This window comes from Pocillopora verrucosa, chromosome 4, assembly GCF_036669915.1.
Source record: "Pocillopora verrucosa isolate sample1 chromosome 4, ASM3666991v2, whole genome shotgun sequence".
NCBI lineage: Eukaryota > Metazoa > Cnidaria > Anthozoa > Scleractinia > Pocilloporidae > Pocillopora > Pocillopora verrucosa.
Window position 1 is genome coordinate 17,807,408 of NC_089315.1, and position 22,817 is coordinate 17,830,224.

The following is a 22,817-nucleotide window of genomic DNA, read 5'->3' on the forward strand; positions in this document are numbered from 1 at the left end:
CATCATTAGTGACCTCAGAGACTTGCTAACTAAAAAGAGTAAACAGTTTATTTAACCAGAGGATGAGACACATTTGAGTTCAGTGTATAGTGGTCTATATATAAATACCAACTTTGAAGAGTTACTGGCTTGAAACGTCAATAGTTCTGAAATACTCTTTGGATACTGTATGAACATAATTTGTTAATTACAACCAACTTTTAAGTAATCTATAGTAACAGCAATAAAAATAATTAATAGTAGTATAAAATGTTCTCAAAAATTGCATCATTGATAAGCAAGGAAGAAAAGTTGTTAATAAAAGATTAAGTCCCCGAAAGGCAGCTTTAAAACAACAGAAGCTTTTGCAGAATTATTTCCTACCAAGAGATTGTAATCTCGTTTCGTAACTAACATAATTTGTATCTTACATAACAGTTGTAATATTAGGAATATACTTTATTTCCAGGACTTGAAGGCTGTGGCACAAATGGTTTGCAGTGTTTGAGTATTGTACAAAACACCCCCCCCCTCCCCGTTTACCCCCCGTTTGGAGAAAAAGTTGTCTAAAGTAACATGGCGTACCCCCCTCCCTCCCTCCTGTATACTCTATCTTTGTCTCTATGAGTCACTCGCTAACCATCCCTGAGTTATGTTTTGTAATTGCCTAAAGTTAAATATCTAGATCCTATGTAAATTTTTTGTGATGGTTCCAATTTGTTCCCCGAGACATTGCTCTTTCCGATTTCGTATGCACGTGGAAAAAATGAGATAATCTCCTCATTCGTGATTTAATTACACTCTCCATGTGACCTTTGGCAAGTGGTCTATGAGGCGAAAGAAAAGTATTCAAGTTCGATTTTGCCTTTTTCCTCTCGCACAGTCTTCGATGCTCACGAGAAGGAGGTGGAGCGCGGGCTCAATTCTCAAGCAGCGGCTGGTAGTAATAGCCTGCTCAAGATGACAAGTGCAGTAATCTGAATTTTTCGATTGTTAATAAAAAATGCTTTGTCTGTAATAACTGAAGGCCTTGTGACCGTTCTATTCCTATTAGTAGTCACGCAACTTCTTGTCACTATTTCAGGTTATATGGGAATACAAACGTAAGTTAGGAGAAACTTACCGGCTGAGTGTGTTATCTCGATATGATGACACCAGCAAAGTTAAGCTAAGTTTAGCTGAATGAAAATCAGAAATAGAGAACGGAAAAAGTGAATTTTTTATAGGATTCAAGTGGTTAGTAACTTGTATTTTTAATGTGCTAAATTTGTAGCCGACCAATATCGGTTTAAGCAGCTCCCACAAAGAAAACAAATTTAAACCGTGTTTGACAAAACAGCTGTAAAACATATTCTAGTACACTCTACTTCCAACATCTCGTGTACGCAATCTTAAAATAACATAAGCTCACAAGAAACTCCAGACACATTACACCAGACACGTAAAACTCTCCCTCTCCTTCATTAAGGCATAATATCACGTCGACTGCATACCTTATCTTATTGGAAAAAGTTTCGAACAGGAAAGGTACTGTATATTATTTAGTGGCCAGTTCGAAGACACTCGCTTTTCCATTGCTTTCTTTATCCGGTCTTTATTTAACGATCATCTACCAAACAACTTAGTACAATCATCTTACTTAATTACAGAATCTTTACCTCATTCAGTAGTCATACACTATATCACTTATGTTGATGCAAGTACTCAGTTGTTGCTATAGTACTAAATACACCACAGGTACATTTTAATGATTGCACAAACACTATTTAAATAGCTGTCTAAAGAAGCATGTTTCGATATGTGCTATAAATCCAGATACTTTCAATTGTCGTCAATAAGGTATCCAAAATGGACTACGTTTTCCTCTTCTTCAAGGGTGGCCGGAAGTTCTCCAAAAATCAGTCTGAAGTATCAGACATTGCTTCGATATTAGAAATCTGCCGAGCGATTGCGAAGGGCTAACGCTCGAGCCGTCAGCTTTAAAAAATCTTTCCGGGGGCCAATTTACACTATCAACTTTGTTAATAAAAGCCGACTTATCTTATTGCACTTCCCCAACGAAGCAGCACCACATTTTCTATAGAAACTTATAGACTATTTGCATGACTTCAACCTATGACCTTGTAAATCATAAAACGATTGTCGTGGTGTAACTAGAAACAGGAAATGTAGAGGGCTAGGTGATATTTTTTTTATTTTAATTTCGTACCAATGGCGTTAAACAGCGAGTTTTAATATTACTCTTGTGTTAAAATAATTGTGAAACTTGTGAAGAAAAGAGAATCTCTTAGAACTGTCAAACTTTCAAAGTGTTCTAACATCACGCACTCGACGGCCATTAGCCTGTAAAATGAAATTTTTTACCAATTTCATCATTCTCTCTTTATATCTGTTATTGATATTACAAAATGTGGTTATATTCATGATTGACGTGGTTACGTGATGGTAGCGTCAAACGAAGGGCCCCTTGGTTAGATGTATTAAGGCAGAGGTCAAACATCGGCGCATGCGGAAGCAGATCAATTTTGGCTGACCGCGCGACAACTTCAGCCCGAAAAAAATTATTAATGTCAAGTGAAACATGCAAAAACTAAATTGAAATGTTCATAGAAATTTACAAAAGAAAAAAAGGGGAAGAGGAAAACTTGAGAGTTTTTTTAACTCAATGCTGATTTAATGGCAGGTATCCTGCTGATTTTGCATTTTGTTATGAGCTTCATCTAAAAATTTATACTGTTTTAATACACCGTGACTTACTGGCTTGCGTGGTTGTTAACATCTGCCATAAGTCAACTTGGCTCTGACCGACTGAAAGCACACACCCTTGTCATTACAAAGACTACTGTGTTGCTTGTTATTATCAAGAGTCGCGTGAGCTCGATAACCAGCCGCTGTTCGAAAAATGAGCCCCTCTTCCGTGAGGGGCGAATACCGGACTCGAGGGAGCAATGGAATTCTAGCCTAGAGTTACTGCGCTTGACAACACAGTATTTTCGTAGAATATTGTTGTGAATAAATGTCTTAAAACGTCACGATGTTTATAAGTCGCAATCACTCCTTTTACGAACTATCCTGAAATATTTGCTCTTAGAAAGCTGTCCTAACATTTCTCAATTAACGCCACCTCAGCAGTAAGTACTTTGAAGAGGCTTCAGAGCAGTTTGAAATATCGGATCATCAACGTACTCCAAGCCAAGCACGTAATCGTATTCAAATCACTGCTAGTTCCTTTCAACTATCTTCAAAATTCCTGTTGTTTTTTTTTTCCCTTTTAGTCACTGGTATTAGTTTTAACATTTGTTCTAATCAGGTTTTCCAAGTTTGAGAGATCATGGCCTTATTTTTTCATCAGTTAATGCTCCTGGTGTTCTTAGTGAGTATTCCTATTAATTCTAATTATATTACAATAAATGATTCAAAATACGGAATATAATGTGTAAGTGCAGGTAATCAGGTTTAAAAAACCTTCATTACGGAAGCCAGTTCTGCTTTTTGAGAAAAAGTTTTGATCTCTTTAGGATAACTTCTGGCTGGAGGGTCTTCGCATTTTGATGTTGTCAATTCACGTCTACTAATGTTTGATTTCTATCATTTTTCTCACAGAGTACTAAATATCCTCACGTTTCAGGCGCATCGCTAGGTATGTAAAAACATGTGGTAGTGTACTTTAAACAAAAGTAAAGCAAAGACAAGCGCTGTTCAACTGTTTAACCGAGAAAGTTGCTTTTTGCGATCAATTTTCACAAAATATTTCTCTGTCTTTACGGGCAAAGACCAAAGGTAAAACGGAAAAATGACTTTCTACCATAGTAAATTCTTTACGAACTGCTTAAATTCATTATTTTATACCTTACAATTCCTATGTAAAAATGAGACCATTCAATATTCTCTTGTTGTCTCGTTGAACGTGAATTCAATCATCATGACAAAAAAAAATTTTTACAGATTGCTTTAAGAATCCTGTTGGTGTTTCTGATCCCAAAATAATCCCTGATGATCGGATAACATCATCCTCCAATCAAGACGGTCTGTTCCGGGCGGCCTATGGTCGACTCAACGGTTACAGAGGCTGTGGTTGGTGTTCGGGTAAGCCTGACAGTGACAGTGAATGGCTTCAAGTTGACATCGGAGAAATAATTCAAGCATGCGGGGTTGCTATCCAAGGAGATAGAGGAATACGTCGCCAAAAGTTTAAAGCTTTCAAACTGTCCTATTCCTTAGATGAATCAAACTGGGAAACCTACCGGGATGAAAGTGGCGAAGAAATGGTAAGAATTCCATTGTAATGCATGAAAAGAAGTTTTTTATTTCAATTTCGTCGTTGAGAAAAATTTGAAAATTTTGTTTAAACGTATTTGTCGTTGCTTTCCTCAAAGGCTTTCCTCGTAGGCTTAGAAAGGGAGATGACAATATAACAGATTTTAATTCATTTATATAGGCTCATACACAAACACACACCCACACAAAGACAGCACACAAATTGCAACAACAACGAATTAAACTTACATAGCTTGAAACATATTATTAAAACAATCAGGCAATGGCCACCGAAAAGCGATTTGTATTAATTATGATACTTTATACCTCGCAAAAGAGCACTATTGACATTGTATTTTTTTCCTTTCTTTCGCATTTGGAAACAAGTATTTTTGGAAGTATTTTTTCCTTTGAAAAAAACTTATGTTCCATTTATTACATTATTGTTTCAAAGCAATTTCAGGGTATAGGTTACGATCCTTCAATCGCTCAGCACAAGTTACCACTGCCAGTGAACGCAAGATACTTTCGATTTTATCCAATCCAGCGTCATAGAAGGACCTGCATTAGGGTTGAGATTTTCAAACAAAAATGTGAGTTCATAATGCAGTAGTAATTAAAATATGATTACTTTTCTGGTATCAGGAAACAGGTGTGGTCGAGATAATCATTAAACATTCAGTGTAGTACATTCTCAAATTAACAACAAGTTCATGCGTTAGCGTACGTCCATCGATGTAAAAAGCACGTGAGACGTCGGGATATGAAGCACGAGTTTTAAAAAGCTACAGTTGTTCTCGGCTGCGCCTCCAGAAACTCTTGCACATCTTTCGTGCTCCAAATCGATTTTCCTTTAGCATATTTACATAAACTTCTCATTTTAAGCTCCGAAAGGTTTATATCAATCGTGCTTCTGGGCGACTGGCCCACTGCAAAAGGCTCTCTAGAAATAGTCAAAATTTCAGTCTTGATCAATACGACATTGACAGAATGGACAAGTTTTGAACCAAGTTATCCTTGTATCCGTATTACTCTTGACTAAAGAAGATGCCTCATCCTCTTTTGTTATCTATGAATTCATCTGATAAGTAACTTTCAACAATCAGCTTAATAGGCAAAGGGGTTTTACTGTATCAGGATTTGGGTAAAGGTTGAATAATACTTCTTTATTTGCAGTTCCAGGATGTCAGTACATCGACGTGGGACTAGGCAATGGATACACCCTGGATAGAGATTTCAGTTCGTCCTCTGTACTAAATGCAAACACACCTGCTAAGAATGGTCGATTGAACTACAATAAAGGATCATCATGGTGTGCCGCAACAAATGATAGTCAGCCATATCTACAGGTTGACTTTGAAAAGCTTTATATCATCTGTGCTGTGTCAACTCAGGGGAACTCCCAAGGGGACGAGTGGGTAAGGAAGTACACGCTTCAGTCATCTAGGGATGGAACAAATTGGACAGACTATCAAGAGGCGGGAATATTGAAGGTTTGTCACCTTCAGAAACCTAATAAATAATAAAAGAGTATAATTCCTGGTTAAAAAATTTACTGTCATCATTACGATAGAGAGGTTGTTCAAGTTGTCCAAGCGCACGATATAAGTGCTTGAATAACCTGGTTAAACATGATGGGAGTCAAAGGAAAAAACACGAACAAGGTAAACCAAGCTATTCTATATAGACTTGAGCAAAAGTAACGTATTTAGAGTAGTATTTGTGATGAGAGGTCTGCATCTGAGGTAAGGAAAAACGATCTTAACAGCGATTCTGTTAATCAAAAGGATCTCATTGCCCTATTTGACTGATATCGAACGCTAGCTTTAGTTCTTAGATGCATTGCCTCTTTTTAACTGGGAATAAAATTGGAATATGGTCTCACCTTTGTGTTATGACAAAAAAAACACTAACAAGCCCTAACTCGGTAGAAAAATATATTTTTTCGTCTTGTCACGAGCGTGAGACAAAGAAAACAATCTGAGTTCATGCAGGACACGCGTCCTGTATACTGCTAGGATCAGCAATGTCTATAGCGACATGTTTTGTTAGGGAACATATGTTTTTTCTTGGGGTGGGGAGGGCTGAAGCCTCAAAGGGGAGGGTCATTAGTGAAAGTGAGCACCAAAAAGGGGAGTGTCATACTTCTTTGTAAGATATTCAAGGGCAGGATCACACATCTTTTCCAGAATTTTTTAATGAGATTTTTGTGATGTTGCTGTCCATTTTTCTTACAGATTAAGTTCTTTTTTTTCCCCACTTTGATTTTATTAGGTGTTTTATTATAGATTCTAGGTTACATATCTACATGTATATTATTCCATGGCACACAGTTTTCTCAGCGGACTCGTGTCCTTTGCTGTCCGTATCGAGACGTACTAGACTCAGGTATCGTTTCTTCAGCGTCTTGCTCCTGTTGACTATCCGCTGCTTGATCTCCTGAGTAATTTAGCTCTGAAGAGTTACTAGTAGATCCCACCATGCGCTCTACCCTGTCACTGTCACTGTCAGACTCTGAATTTGAGTCAGAGGCTGGCTGAATGTTGTTCTGACTTTCCTGTACAATAGAAGTCAAAATCTTACTGCCAATATGTGCCTTCACCACCCTTACTTTCTGTTTCTTTTTTTTAAATGCAATATTGTGGTGATAAATACAAAGTTCAAGTTCACCTACTCTAAGGGGTGACAACTGGTTTCAGTGATAGAGATCTTCCCAGTCGATGTCATTGTATTCTGGCCTGCTGCTTTCTTTCTGCATGCTTCCTGTCATTATCTGTTGGCTGCTTATCTTTTCCCATTTCAATGTCAGTTAGATGCTCAATATAATCTGCAACAAGCATTTCTGAAACAATGTATTTTTCAGAAAACTCTTTGATTGCCTTTTTATCCCCTGCTTTGAGCTTGCCCTCTTGAAATATCTGTTTTATTTGAGCTCAAGGCTGATAATCATCAGGTTTGCGGCCACTCGTAGGTGTTTTCGTACCTGGTATGTAGTGAAAGTCGGGAAGTTTGATGTAATCGGGATAAGGTCGTGGAGTTGGTGTAGCTGGAGAAGGACTTACAAAGTTTTGAAGTTCATACTTCCCTGTTCAGACTTCAGCTACTTCAGCTTCAGCTCGCACACATTCAGTATCGAGATATATTTAATTTCAAACCTTTTTTCGTTCACGAGCGAAATGTTCTGAGGTGTCTACGGCGTGGAACATACCATGTAGTAGTGAGGGGAGGGTCGCACTTTTGTCAGTCACCTAGAGGTGGGGGGTCAGAAGTTTTTTTAAATTAAAATGCAAGGGAGGGCCAACACTTTTTTTCAGAAAAAAAATACCAAAATTCCCCCCAAGAAAAAACGTACCTTTCTTAAATAGAATAAGAAAGATGGTAAATTCTGAGCCCGGTAAAGAAATTGAGAAAGTTGTTATTTCGTCTTGTCACGAGCTTGGGACAAAGAAAACATTCCGAGTCCCCATAAGGAATCGAACCTCAGACGTTCGGATTCCGTGCTCCGATGCTCTACTCCAGAGCCGCAGAGACTCTATGGTGAGCAAGGCCTATTACAAAGTTCATATATGACACGCGTCCTGCATACTGCTAAGATCAGTAATGTCGATAGCGTCATGCTTTGTAAATAGTGTAAGAAAGATGGTAACCTTCGTTTAGGTGAGGGAAATTTTTCAAGGGGTAGGTAAAGGTATAACGTCAATTTCTTTATTTACCTCTGGCGGTCTGCTTACAATGCGCAAATCACGTTTGATATTTGATATTTCTTGCATCTACAGGTTTTTTCAGGAAATTTCAACCGAAATAAAACAGTGAAACAAATTTTGTGCAATGAGCTTGTTGCTAAGCGTTTACGTTTCATTCCTCAAGAACACTACGGAAACTGTTGTATGAGGGTTGAAATATATGGAATACCACTGGCAGCAGGTAAAAAGCAACATACGTTTATAATGATAAAAGAGCGACAGCGCCTTGGGTACAAACCGTACTAGTAAATACAAAAGACCGGTTCGGGCACTTTTTTTAAAAAAATCAGAAATAATAATACAAGATCACCTCGTTCTGTTGACTGAGGAGGTAGTTTAACCATTCAAGGTAAATAGTACAGGCATTGAAAGACCATTTGGACTGACTTCACCAATAATTATTGAGTTTACCAATACACGTTACATTGTTTGAAAATATCCACAAGACCTAACAATAATACCAGCTCGAACTCGCTCGAGCAAGACTTTGCCGGTGAGAAAATCCCAAATAAACCTCGGTCAGTGCGGGAAAACCTTCAAATAAACAACCTATGATTTTTTTTTTTTTTTTTTTTTTTTTTAGATACCTAGAGACAATACGTTACAATGAAGGGGAACGGAAAGTTAGCAAAAAACTGCAAATCCAACCACTTCAAAAATCCAAAGGCAAATAATCTTGTAAAATCTTGTGCTTTTTTCGTATAGTTCAGTGACATCACGTGACAGCTTGACAACAGCCACTCTACACAAAAATTGAAAAAAAAAGTGACGCCAGTGCCATGCTCTTCCTGGACATTTGGGGGAAAAGAGCATGTCCCTTTTTCTAGCATCTTTCAATTCTGCTCATCTTCCGATACTCTGAGACACTTAATAATAAAGTTGCTTGTATTTTCAGATAATCTTGCCTTAGAAAAGCCAGCCTTTCAGTCGAGTTTATATTCTGATGCTAAGGATGCGAATCATCCAAGAAAAGCAGTGGACGGAGTAAAGAATACAGACAGATACCATTGCGCAAACACACAATTTTTCCTTCTTAATCCGTTTTGGAGAGTCGACCTTGAACAAGTGCTGCCTGTTTCAGAGGTTTTCATACTTAATAGTGGAGACTGTTGTGGGGATCGTTTAAACGGTGCCGAGATAAGAGTAGGTAGGTACTCAAAATAGGGATGGCCCATTTTCCCACGTCCCACGGATTAGAGACTAGCGCGCAGACCTCTACTTCGGTTGGCGAAAGGTATACAGTCTATGTGCTCGTTTATGTGGTCTTAGTGAAGAATGATTTTTTAAAGAAGTTCGTTTTTGTATTACCTTGTATTCTCCCTTTAAGGAAATGTTCTTTGCGCCAGTGATCTAAGTGTCCCTCAAGGAAAGGGAAACTTTTTTCGATGTAATACGACGCTGTACGGCAGATATTTATCTATCAGGATACCTGGATCGTCGAAACCGTTGGTCCTGTGTGAAGTTGAAGTTTTCTCCACAATCAGATCAAGTAAGAAAGTTTACATTTCACGTTGCAGAATATGAATCATACCTCTCATTCCTTTGTCATAAAACTCCTGATCATTTAATCAATTTTTTTAGGAAGACAGTCACAGTTGAATACCCAATACTGAGAAACGTCGGAATGAGACAAAAATTCTGACTCTATTAGCCTGTTCTAACTCCGGGCCTTATACACTGATTGGTCAATTTTTCTGTGATATAGTTGGCTATAAGACTCAAATGGCGTAAGACGGTCGTGATCGGTCGGTTTCGATCCGTTGGTAAAGTTAGGTCATTCTGCTTGCTTCGTTTGTAATTTTAATGTCGTGGATAAGTCGTTTGCCTGGTGCCGTTATAGTCGACACTTGTTGAGGGGAGTCTGTTGAAATTAGTTAGAGCTGTAGGTTAGGCACTGCGCGGAGTCCTAGTCAATAGTGTGGCTCGTAAGTCGATGATGTTCAGCAATGTGACTATTCACATTACCTTCCCTCGTATAGAAATAAATATGGTATCGGGTAGAAGGACAGAATATCAAGCATAACTCTGATATTTCACAATGTCCAACAATTCGTGACTCTGAGTGTAACGCCATGATTTATTTGTGAGATTCCCAACCTTGATCCGTTAAAAGCAGCGTTACAGAATAAATAAGTCATTTTCTTTGAATACTAAAGTATAAACTCTTTGATAGCAAGTAATAAGGACATCTGTAAGCTTAAAGTGGGTTTCCGTTCTTTTGGCTAGATCTTGTCTTGTATCAGTCTGCTTCTCAGTCTTCTACAAGGTCAAATTATACCGCTAACAAAGCCGTGGATGGAGATATTCATTCCTGTGCTACAACTCAGTCCCAGCAGGACCCCTGGTGGAGAGTGGACTTAGGAGCATCGCGGGTTGTGGCTAAGGTCATCGTTACATACAAAAATCAAATGGAAGGACTTCAAGTCTGGATTGGTGAGTTCAGGGAATCACGAAAGAAAATTAAGTTATCTTACAGTTATTCTCGTGAGAACCCGCTCTATAAAAGCCCTCCATAGATGAAGCTGTAGAACATGGAAGAAGTTAACATTAACACAGGAGCCCCAAGAATGTACGTTTTGTTGACGGTTACTGTATGTCTTTTTCACAGAGAATTTAAGAATCAAAGAAATGCATACAAATGCCTGATCCCCGATAAATTTGAACTTGGTACTTGGGGAGGAAAAATTTGAAAAAAAGGTAATGCCAAGTGGATTGCAGGTTAAATAACAACGTGTTCTGGGTTCATTTCCAACAGGTTATGACAGTGACAACAGAAGAGGTTCAAACTTGCTTTGTGAAGGAAAACCTCTTTCAAAAACATTTCCACACTTTTCTCAACGACTCACCATATATTGTCTGCCCAGACTTGTCGGAAAATTTGTTTTTATTGAATATTCAGGCGCTAACAGAACACTGTCCTTATGCGAGGTGCAGGTTTATTCCGAGAGAGGGACAAGCAATGGTAAGCAGCTGTCGTGACTACTTGTCTTATTTTCACTTTCACTGATAAGAGTTATTTCATTCTATATGGAGAAAGATGTTAATCGACTTGACATGAGCCTGAGACACAGCAAAACTCTGATTTTCCCACATGGCATTGATCTTCATTCCAGCTATTTCAGGCTGGTTCGTGGAAATAGGGAAGGGTTTAGTACAAATTTAAGTCCAACGTTCTTTTTGGGAAAGCGAAGCATTTTACAACAAGGTAAAAAACATCCTTTTGACTCTTATCTCATCCCTTCTTAATACAGTGGAGCCTTTTCCCAACAGCAAAACTCGAGAGCGAGATAAGAGAAGAAAGGTGACTGTTCTTAGTGGGGATGCGGCTGTCGATAAGGATTCTAATTTATTATGTTTCCCTTTATCTGTTTTCTTTCCTTTTGAAGCATGTCAGACACAGGCAGTTAATCTGGCCAACTCCAACATACACTCGGACAAACGTTTTACAGCCTCATCGTTTCTTGCGAACAATAAACCATATAAAGCACGCCTCAGGAATACCTTAGGAGCCTGGTTACCTAGCAGTAACAAAAATGCTAACGATTACCTGGAAGTTGAGCTGGGAGATGTGTTCTTTATTTGCGCTGTAGCTACTCAAGGACATCCACGTCGAGAGGAGTGGACCGAAAGTTATAAGCTGCATTTGTTCCTAAGGAATTGGATCACCTATAAAGAGAACAACTCGGAAAAGGTTTGAAAAATAGTAAACTCGTTATAGAGATATTCTATAGTTGCCTGAGTAAGATAGCCTCAAGTCTCCCAGTGGAATGGTAATAACGAAAATTATTTCTTTCGATGTATCAACTAGTGTACGGTTACATTTTTTTTATTATGAAAACTGTTTTTATAAGTGACCCAAAGGTGATATCAGCTCATTCTCAATTGGATCAAGTCTGTAAGTTGTCTTACTCTCAACGAACAAGAATCAAATCAGATTTGCAGTAGGTTATGGTAGAGAGAGAGCTAAATTTTGATATGATTCAATGAATCTTTGATCCTAGTCCGAGAAGGAAAACTGAGTTTCGGTTAATTTCTAATTAAATTTTGCCATAGATTTTCAGCGGCAACTGGGGTGGCCAGAATGAAATAGTGAAACATGTTCTCGTAGAAGTGACGAGGGCTCGGATCGTTCGGTTCCAGCCAGTTGACTATCGTTTACACAAAGCTCTAAGAGTGGAAGTGTATGGAACAAAAACACCTGCAGGTGCGTCAGTGTTTGATTTTGAGCTTTTTGGATGTAGTATTTTGAAATGAACACACTATGATAAAGGACCAGACCTATCAAATGTTTTACAACATCAACTATTCAGATTTATGTTTATTGATATCTAAGAATCAGAGTATGACAACTTTTCTTTCAAAAAGGAATTAAAGTGTGAATGGTCCAAAAAATAGTTTCTAAAGAAGGCAAGAAGTAGAACAAATGCGCTACCTTAACTCCACAAAATTGTGACCTTTTTCAATAATAAAATTAATTACTCCGTATGAGATTGTGCCATGCTGCTTGGGTGAAATCACCTCATATTTCATTAAGTGAACATGTAAACAGTTATTTTCCCTCACGGAATGAGAAGAGTTACTCCTTTGAACGTGAACACGATAAGGTAAGGTGGACGACAAAGATCTGGGGCAAAGCGGGAGAAAAGTACTTTGCACTGTTCCATTGTTCAAACCATGTGTCAGCCAGCCCAGTAACTAAGCTGCTGATTGGACAATTCATTATTTATACTCCATGAGCAACGTTTTGACGAGTCAATAAATAAAGCTTCAATTCAATTTCTCACTATAGCCGCAGATGACACAATTAAGCTCGCAAACTCAGGTTAAAAGTATAAATTACAAAAAGCGTGATGACAATGTCTTAAGATTGTAATATATGTTGTCTTAACTCCGTGGTCGTGTTCTTCACAGCTTCTCCTGTTCACCCCGTCATTAAAAACAAAGAAAAGGAAATATTTCACAACTCTTCCATAAAATGGAATTCTCCCGATGCCAAGGGGTGCCCAGTGAGTATGTTTTCAGTGTACTACAAAGCTATCAAATCACGAAATGAAGAAAGCGCTTGGCATCGTATCAATACATCGTCGGGTACAAATGAGCTGAGCTGCAGTAGTCTACCACTTGAATGTGGCACAGATTATGAATTCAAAGTGTCTGCATGGAATGACGTGGGAGCAAGTAACTTCTCAGAGTCCTGGCGAGTGAAATCCATCACAGGTATCGCAGTAGTATTTCTCTATCTACATTTTTCCTAAAATCATTTAGAAATTGTTGGCAAAGTTGGAAATCCTTCTGTGATAGAGGGCCAGACTACTAACATCTTGACTTCGCGGTCGGGACTTTGAGCGCAATGCTCGACAAGTTCGCACGAAATTTGCGAAAAGTATTTGACGAGTCTCTTAGCCAGGAAGAAACACCGCGTCATACCAACCACGTTTTTTCCACAATTATTTGACACTTATTGCATTGTATAAATTAGAAAACAAAAGAAAAGCAAAACAGAAAGCAATTACACAAGCATGGCCTCGCACAAGTGGAAAGCACGAGTGATCGTGAAAAACTTTCTAGGAGTCGATTATCAGCTGAAACTACAGCTCCACTGTTGGTTATCAGATTCCACGAGCCTCAATACAAAAGAGAATAGTATGGAGAACTCTGTGTTGTGCCGATTTATTCTCTTCCTTGAGATTACTTCTCATGATCATCATTACGTTTCCTGACCCCTCACTTATAACTCACAACTGGAGATTTACCTGCTCCCTTTCTTTGCTTGTTTTATTTTTGTTTTGTTTGTTTGTTTTTTTTCCTATGTTCATTTCAATGTTGTTTTCCTAAGGGTACCCAGCCATTGTCAACAGAACTAAGCAAGTGAAAGGAAGTGTTGTGGTTGTCCGTTGGAAGCCGTGTACTGCTTCTTTATTCACTATATATCACAGAGAAATGCTTTCAGAGGGCAAAAGTCATTGGAAAGCAGTAAACGTGTCGAGGAATGAAACAAGTTATGATCTTCATCTTGGATGCCAAAAAGAGCATGAAATAGCTGTAACAGCCTGGAACTCTTCAGCAGAGACTCCACTTACAGCAATTTTAAAGCACTGCCGATTTTGGAGAGTGAGAACGTTTGGAGGTGAGAACACTGAATAATTTTCAGTAAAAAATTTCGCAAAAATGAAAAGGTTTTCAATGAAATATCAAATCAACTAGTATTTCAACAGTTCATTGGCTTCGTTTGATTTCCTAGCTTTGTCTTCGAAGGCTGCATGTAATGGGATACACGTTATTTAGATGTTAACCGTACACAACAAGAGTAGACAGTTTTGCTTCTTAACACGTTGTACATGGTTTGGCGAAGCATTTGGAATTCGAGACCGCAAGAAAACGTTTAGGCGGTTTCCCTTAACTAAAGAGAACTTATCTTTCAGTCTTAACACAACGGTCATTCGTAAGGCCGAACGCCGATTTGTGATTGCTATTCAATTCATACATGATTCTTTTGAGTACGCGTTGATAACCTAACATACATACATACATACATACATAACCTTTATTTAAGTGTCTAATCGTTCTAGTGCCCATTGGCACTAATTGGGGACACCTTAAAGACTAAAAAAATCTAATTAAAAACTATGAATCTTAAAAGCAGGAAAATAACATTAATCAGACTAAGTACTCTTCTACACTTTAAAACTAAGTTACAATTTTACTCTATAACACTTTGTAGCAGGGTGCTGAATTCACAATGTAATATATGAGCTCGGACACTAAAAATGAATATGTATAAATATGCGTACGTCAAGTTAAACTAAGCATAAGCGACATTCACTCCCACATCCTTCGAGAAATGATGTTACATCCTTCTTACGTATAGTTGTCCTAAAAGTTGCCAAAGTTCCAATATTTCTCTCTTCCTTGCTTAATTTTGACCACAATTGTGGTCCAAGAAATCTAAGAGAATGTTTTCCATAAGTAACACTTTTAAACCGAGGTAAGACAAAATCTGCATTTCTTAGGTTGTATCCCTTATTATTAGTATTCTCATCGTTGATATTAAAAATGTTTGCAATTTCGTTCGTTGTTAATTTGTTTTTAACTTTAAACATCAAAATTAGTATATCCTGCAACCTCCTATTTTGCAAAGTAGTTAATTTAGCTCTTTTTAGTAAGGCGTCATAACTTTCGGCAGTAGTATTATACACTAATCTTAAGGCTCTTTCTTGTAGACGCTCCAATTTACGATTATCAGATGCCGTGCAAAAATCCCACACTAGGTGGCAATAAGTAAGGTGTGGCATGATAGCTGATTTGTACAAAAGTAACTTGGCATTTACTGGGATAAGATTTTTAAGCCTTCTTAAAACTCTGATCATACCGGCAACTTTCTTACACACACTACGTAAATGATCTTTAAAGTTTAGGTTTTCGTCTAGGGTTACACCTAGGATCTTGATGGATTGTGACTGTTCAACTTTTTCGCCACTTATATCCAGATCAGCGTTCCTTTCACCTTTTGGATTTCCCAAAACCATAGCTTGGTATTTATCGCAATTGACCTTTAAAAGATTATCTTGATACCATTTAGTCATCTTCTCTCCATTGTCCACCAGTATCTTCTCCACTCTTTTCATTGTTTCATGTGCTACAAAGACCTGATGGTTATCCGCATATATCGAGACATTGGCATCTGATATTATGTTAGGCAAATCGTTCTGGAAAATATTCCACATAAGTGGTCCAAATGTGCTTCCCTGTGGACATCCTCTCTTCATCACAACCCAGTCGCTTATTACACAACCTATCCTTACTCTATTCTCTCTTCTCTGAAAATATGATCGTATGAGCTGTATGGCTTTGTCAGAGAAATTGTAGGCTTGCAGTTTATTTAAGAGTAATTGAGGGTTAAGAGAGTCAAAAGCCTTGCTCATATCCGATGACAATATACCGACAATTCCTCTTGCTGTCTAGTTCTGCTCTCCATGTTTCGGTCAGCCCTATCAGCGTGGTCTCACAGCTATTCTTTGTACGATAGGCAGTGATAGCATCACTGAGTCTGTCATCCATAAATTTACCGACTTGTTGGCCCAGCAATATTTCATAGACTTTATTTACGCATGACAGCACCGTGATAGGTCTATGTCCCTTTGTTTATCATCCTTCTTATGTACCGGTATCCATTCTCCACGCCTGAGCTTTGCTATCCATTCTCCATTTCTAATTGCTTAGTTAAAAATCACAGCAAGAGACGAAGCTAACTCAGTGGCGCCTACTTTAAGGATCTTAGGGTCGATCCTGTCATATCCCCTTGACTTATTGGGGTTTAGGTCGCTCATGACTTTTCGCAATTCTTCGTATGTAATTTCGTTAAATTCAAAGTGGATAGGTAACCATGATTTCAATCATTGTTGTTCGAACTTCAAACTCCACAGCGTCGAATTCGCCTTAGCATCCTGTAAAACTTGTCATTTTAGCAACAGTCACATAAACACAAAGTACACATGCTGACTTGTGTTTACTATTACTGACGTACTTCTACTCCTCTTTAAGAGACAGTCACGAAATTTTCTATTGTGTGACAAGTGGCTCAGGTGCACAAAACCCTCCGAGATTCCGGCTTAACTAACCACTGATGTGTTTTGTTGTAGATCGTGGGATTATTTTCTGTTAACGACAATTTCATACACGTGTTACAATGATGTTTTCTTGACTCTTATATATTACGTAGCAACTGATTTCACACAGTAATTTGACGCTGAAGAGATCAAGTTCCAGCAGTTATGATTTAACTCAAGGTCAAGGAATTTCGGCACAGTTACGAGAACCTAAAAGAATCCCTCGCTTTCGGCAAAACCTTTATTTGTCGTTATTGCTTCAGATAAACCGTTTCCTCCGATTATAAAAGAAGTTCAGATGTCTGGATGTGATGTGAACCTCAAGTGGAGTTCTTCACAAGACAACGGCTGTCCGCTGACCATGTATACAGTATATTACAGAGAGGTGCAATCTTTCGGTGAAGATGAGTACTGGCATCACATTAATGTTACCATGGACTCTACTTCAACGAATCTCACGTCGCTCAATTGTAACTCTGAGTACACTTTTAAAGTAACTGCTTGGAATGAACTGGGAGAAAGTAACACCTCAAAAAAATGGCTTATAAAAACTGGTCAGATCACTGACATTTCTCGCGGACGAACCCTCAGCATTGCTGTATTTGTAGGATGTGGGCTATTTATTCTCTTAACTGTTGGAATCCTTTGCTTCATGATCAGACAAAGGAGAAAAAAGAGGAAAATTCGAGGCCACAAAACAAGAAGGTTGGAAAACGTTTTATTCTAGAAATGTGTTAGCTAACCCAATCCCAAACTGTAAAATGTTGTTAATTATCATATTCCAGAGAACTTCTGCCTCCGTGAGTGAATATCTTTCCCTCGTATAATCTTATTTAAGGAATTCGTAGAGGCTAAATGCGATCGAAATCGTTTACATACGTTTATTAACATGTATTTGAAAATACCTCCTCCCCCCCTAACAAACTGTATATCCCTTAATGTTTCGCATACGAGTATGTGTGAAATCTTGATGAACAAAAGAGAAAAGACTCTTCAATGTTTTATTAGATCGATGTCGGACATTGTTCTCCTGGTGTTAAAAGAGATTCCCCCGGAACGTGTAACCATTATGGAAGAGCTGGGTCGAGGCGCCTTTGGTAAAGTACACAAAGGAATCTTAAGAGAAATGCCGAAGGTTGAAGTGTTTTTCAAGCCCAAAGAAGAAAGAGAGGATCATATTAAAGAAGGAAGAGTTGTCGCCGTAAAACTCTTACATGGTAAGGAATCACTGCATGATATATTCGCTATTTCGGTTATGCGAGCCTTTTGAAGAAATCACGATGAAAAGGTTAGTGACTCAGAACTTCACAGTTATAGGATCTATTTTATTCAATCCTTTTCTTTGGGCAAGAAAACTGGAAGATGATAAAATTACCGAACGTTATTCTGTCAAACACGTCGAGTACCAACCGTAATCACTGATGAAATATACTTTCACACGACTAATCACGAGAAACCAGTCTCTAAAAGTATGACAGCTTTCTTCAGAGGTTTTCGACGCCTGTGATCGTCGTGACCGTTCAGACCAAATTACACAGAATGATCCGTCCGTCAGTGACTTAAATTCTACTACCCTGCCGGTCATTCGAAAAGGAAATATCTTGTCAAAATCGTTGTAGGAGGTTCTACGAAAATTGAGACGAGTGTGTGAGTCGCCAGTTGTTGTGAAATAATTTACAACGGTAACTCTACCGTCACTGTCATATCATTCTGATCAACGTAATGAAATATTTGTGAACATGCATTATTCCATCGTCATTCAGCGAATATAAGCTTTATTTAGTTAAATCGAGGACTAAGATTTGCTGTGTTATCATATTCCGCTTTCAGAAAGAGCCGGTGAGGAAGGGAAAGAACAGTTTGTTAGAGAAATCTCGTTTATGCAGCGAGTTGGTACTCACAGCAATGTGCTAAGCATGATTGGTTACTGGGACAGATCAGAGCCAATCATGCTAATCCTGGAATATGTTCCACATGGAGATCTTCTGCAGTGGCTGAGGAACAAAAGGCAACAGGTAAAAATTTTTTGCACCGTCAAAACCAGGGTGCACTGGAAAGATCACTGATCCATCGCTAAGCACAATTACCGTCCGAAAAAAGTCGGAAAGTTGATCTAAATGATAACTCTTCTTGAGATACCAAGTACAAACACTACTTGGGTTGTGAGCGGATGCTGATGATACATTTTACTGTTTTTGTCCGTTAACAGAGTTTCCAAAACGCTTTTACAATTCGGTGCCTTGGAATTTAGATGGGTCTAACAATTCAAAACTGTTTGACATATTTTTTGAACTGTTTTGTTCTCGATAAGTGGAATTGTTCCAACGTCATCTTTCATTAATTTCAGGTAAAATGTAAAAACGGCATTGATGGTGTTGTTTTTGAATCTGTGGACGATTTATCAGACAGTAGTGCGAGTTCAAATGGAGAGGACGAAGGCTTTCACGATAGTGGAGAGAAACTCACGACTGTGCAGGAATTCAAGGAAGTCTCCGAAAAACAAGACGTCCGCGTCACGTCGGAGGTTGTAATGACTCTGGTAGAACAGCCATTTACAGACGATAAAAGGAATGACACTGAAGTACTTGGCATCAAAACTCCCCAAACTGATTTTCCATCTGGCCTCGAAGGAGAGAAAAACTCACAGAGCCAACAGTCCAATGAATTGAGTCACTTGGATGTGACTTTGCCCACTGTAAGTGCAAACACTGCATTGCCCTTTGTAAGTGCAAACACTGGTTTGGAAGATTTTAACGCTGATTTTCAGCCTAGTAGTGGAAGCGGAGACGATTTGAACATCAAGCAGGCAGAGGATGAAAACGGAAATGAAGATAAAGGGAGAGAGGGAGTGAAATCATCGATTGATGAAGAGGGAACTATCGGCATTTCATTCGAAAGTGCCCGTTCCTTGCCGCAGCCCCAGGAGAACATGGAGCGACAACAAGAAACAAGTGAAGCTGGTGAGAAGGCAGTTGACTTCACTGTTCAAGATGTACTTTGTTTTGCATGGCAGATAGCAAGAGGAATGGTAGGTAATTGAACTAAGTGAAATAAATGTTACGATCAGACACTTTTCAGGAGTGTAGGAATGACTGTGCTTCCCTATTATCCCAGCTTCGAGGAAAAATTCTTTGATATAAACCGGGGCAAAATCAATGAAATAGGGTAAGAAATTTGGATAAACGTTTGATTCTTGATACACAAACAATTCTATTCTAAACACTGGAAATAACGTTAAAACCAGCAGCTCTCTTATCGCAAAATCATCAAAAAATTAATTAACCATGCCGTCGTAGCAATCTATTTACTTTGTTCAGCAACTTTAACCTGATACAACCGGTTTTATTCAGACAGCAAGAACTGAGCTACCATAAGTTTACTGATGTTCTCCTTTTCCGCAATGGGAAACCATAAAAGAAAAGAAAGGATAGACGGCACGTGGTTTGTAAATACTTTATATTTTCGGTTTCTTTTTTGAATAGGAGTACTTGGCTAGTAAGGGATTTGTTCACCGCGACCTGGCCGCACGTAACATCCTTATTGGTGAAGACAGAGCCGTAAAGATTGCTGACTTTGGTCTGTTACGTCACACGTATGGAGATATTTATGAAGTAAAGAACACGAGGAAACTTCCAATCAAATGGATGGCACCTGAGTCACTAGACAGTGGCGTGTACACTTCTAAAAGTGACGTGTGAGTATTTGAAGTTTATATAGCACTTATAGGGGGAGGGGGGGTCTCTTGACGTACATCTTTCACGTTTTATTCTGAGTTAAATGTATGTAAGCAGTAATTTGCTCTCACATGTGAATGCATGTTCCTTACCAGAGCATCTTTCCCATCGGACTTATCAACCACAGGAAGTAAAATTCAGGAACATGATCGTCTGCATATTCTGTTCAAGCACCCTACTAGACTATTAATCGACAGTATACTTCAGTATTATCAACTGAGTTGATAACGTAAATTTACCACCATAAATAATTGAAAAGCTGACGTTTGGAGTGTTAACCATTCGACTATCCCCCTTGACGAAGGGCTAACGCTCTCAACGTCAGCTTTTGAACTCTAAACAGTGGTCAACAACTCAGTAGATAATAATTTATTATCCCGTTATACTCTCCGACCGACGCAGCATTATAGTCTTTTTAGAAACTTACCCCCTGTATTAACTTGACGGTATTTGTCATCAGGCTTAGAAAATAACATAAACTAATTATTTTCGTCTCTTTTTTCGGTAGTTGGTCTTTTGGTGTACTTCTTTGGGAATTGTGCACAATGGGTGAGTAACAACACCTGATGCATCACAGAAAAAGTATCCAACCTCTTTTGCCTCACCTATAACGCTTGTTTTTCAGTTATAGGTTCGTTTCAGCTGCCTAACTGAATTTTTCTATTTGTGCTGAAATATTTTCACTACTACTCAAGTAATGTTCATTACTGCAAAGATTGCTTTCATATTCACGTCTTTATCCGCAAGTTCAAATATATGACTTTCACATATTCTCAGTCGTTTATGCTGGACTGTGTTACAAATAAATGTGAGAGAGAGGGGAGGGAGGGCAAAAACAATGATTCAATCAACAACCTCCGAACCCGAGAGGCGTTGGATTGTGAAAAAAGAGAAATGGAAAAAAGGCTAGAAGCGACCTGGCCGCTGAGAAATATGTCACTCGATATTTGACATCTGTATTTTCTCAAACCTTTTATTCACGAGGGGTCTAAGACTTATCGAAGTTGTTATAAAAACAATTTTTCTAATAACTTTTTTTCCTTCTTCTGATTTAACTTGCATCCAAGGTGGCATCCCCTACCCTGGAATAAGCAACAGAGAGTTGTTAAGACTTCTTAAGTCAGGATATCGATTGGAAAAACCAGCCATTTGCTCTGATGAGTTGTAAGTTTAACAAATAATCTTCAATTGTTCCATGGAATTAACGTTAATTCAACACCAACTAAATCTTGCTTTTTGTCTATTTGACTGAGCGAATCTCTTTTGAAGTTATAGGTAAGGTCTCGCTGAGATATGTAGTTTATCATCAATGATAACAGTAATCTAGATAATTCCACTTAGTTGAATAATTTCAAAAAAAGGCTGACAATTGTGACAGAGGAATTGAGATCAATGCTAGAAAATATAGTGTACCAGTATGAGAAACTCTACATGGAAACAAGGGCCTCACGAAAACATTGATTTCAGGGATAGTTATTTCAGTGAAACACATTGTATACTTATCAAGCAAGCTAACCATAAAAGAAAAGAAAAAGTACCAAGTCTTTTTTTCAAGAACATTTTGCCATTGTAACATCAAGATGGCCAAAATATTCAACAAGATGTGGTTTTCAATGAAATTATTAAGCGTATTTGGTGAAGACGCATTTAAATTGTAATTTGTTTTAAAGCTCGAGGTGAACTTTATCATGTCTGCATTCTCCTTCCTATGCTTGGTCGTCAGTGTCTGGACCAACAGTAAACACTGAAGACCATAGCTTCCACATAGTGCCAATGTCTCCATTGACACCAGAATACTTTATATTTTATCAGATACGAGTTGATGTTAGACTGTTGGAGGGTAGACCCAGAGGAGAGACCATCATTTGAACAGCTGATGACAAGAATAGAAGAAATGATGACGAGCGACACTCCTTACTTTGATCTGAATGAAGACTATGAAAGCGATGCCTCTAACACTGAGACGACACCCGAAACTGACCAACCACATGCGTGATTAGTGTTTAGATGGATAACTTTTCAGCTGAAAGTTGAGAATGAAGTTGATTCAAGAAAAACATTTGACAATTTGTAACTTCGTTGACATGGAAACGTGCTAGTGATAGATGAATTGAATATTGTCGGAAGATTTTAAAGTTACATTGTGTGGAAAAAATTCGTAAAACTGGTGCCACTGGATTCATATATGAATGTTACACAAGTAACCTTGTAGAGAGAAAACGGAGAAAACTATCAAAGAAGTGATCTTCGTGTCTACTTTTGTAAAATGCAGGAAAGCTCTTGTCAACATCATGGTATTTAATAGAAATTTGCCGGTAATTAACCAAAAAAAAATAATGACAATTAACATCTTTAGTGACCTCAAAGACTTGCTAACCAAAAAAAGAGTAAACAATTTATTTAACTAGAAGATGAGACGCATTTGAGTTTAGTGTATAATGGTCTACATGTACTAAGTAACTACCAACTTTGAAGAGTTGCTGGCATGAGACATCAAT

General features: G+C 38.3%; 1 protein-coding gene across 1 annotated transcript; it reads left to right on the top strand.

Moving 5' to 3' along the window:
* Positions 1–2,421: 2,421 nt before the first annotated feature.
* On the top strand, positions 2,422–22,315 carry LOC131769160 (uncharacterized). The gene is made up of 20 exons (XM_066165352.1): positions 2,422–2,449; positions 3,290–3,352; positions 3,925–4,247; positions 4,691–4,829; positions 5,413–5,729; positions 8,013–8,160; positions 10,206–10,412; positions 10,735–10,941; positions 11,366–11,670; positions 12,033–12,183; positions 12,891–13,196; positions 13,816–14,106; positions 16,849–17,290; positions 17,594–17,802; positions 18,416–18,600; positions 18,933–19,613; positions 20,068–20,279; positions 20,828–20,868; positions 21,387–21,483; positions 22,132–22,315. The coding sequence occupies exons 1-20, from the start codon at positions 2,422–2,424 to the stop codon at positions 22,313–22,315; spliced, it is 4,536 nt and encodes a 1,511-aa protein (XP_066021449.1).
* Positions 22,316–22,817: the final 502 nt, after the last annotated feature.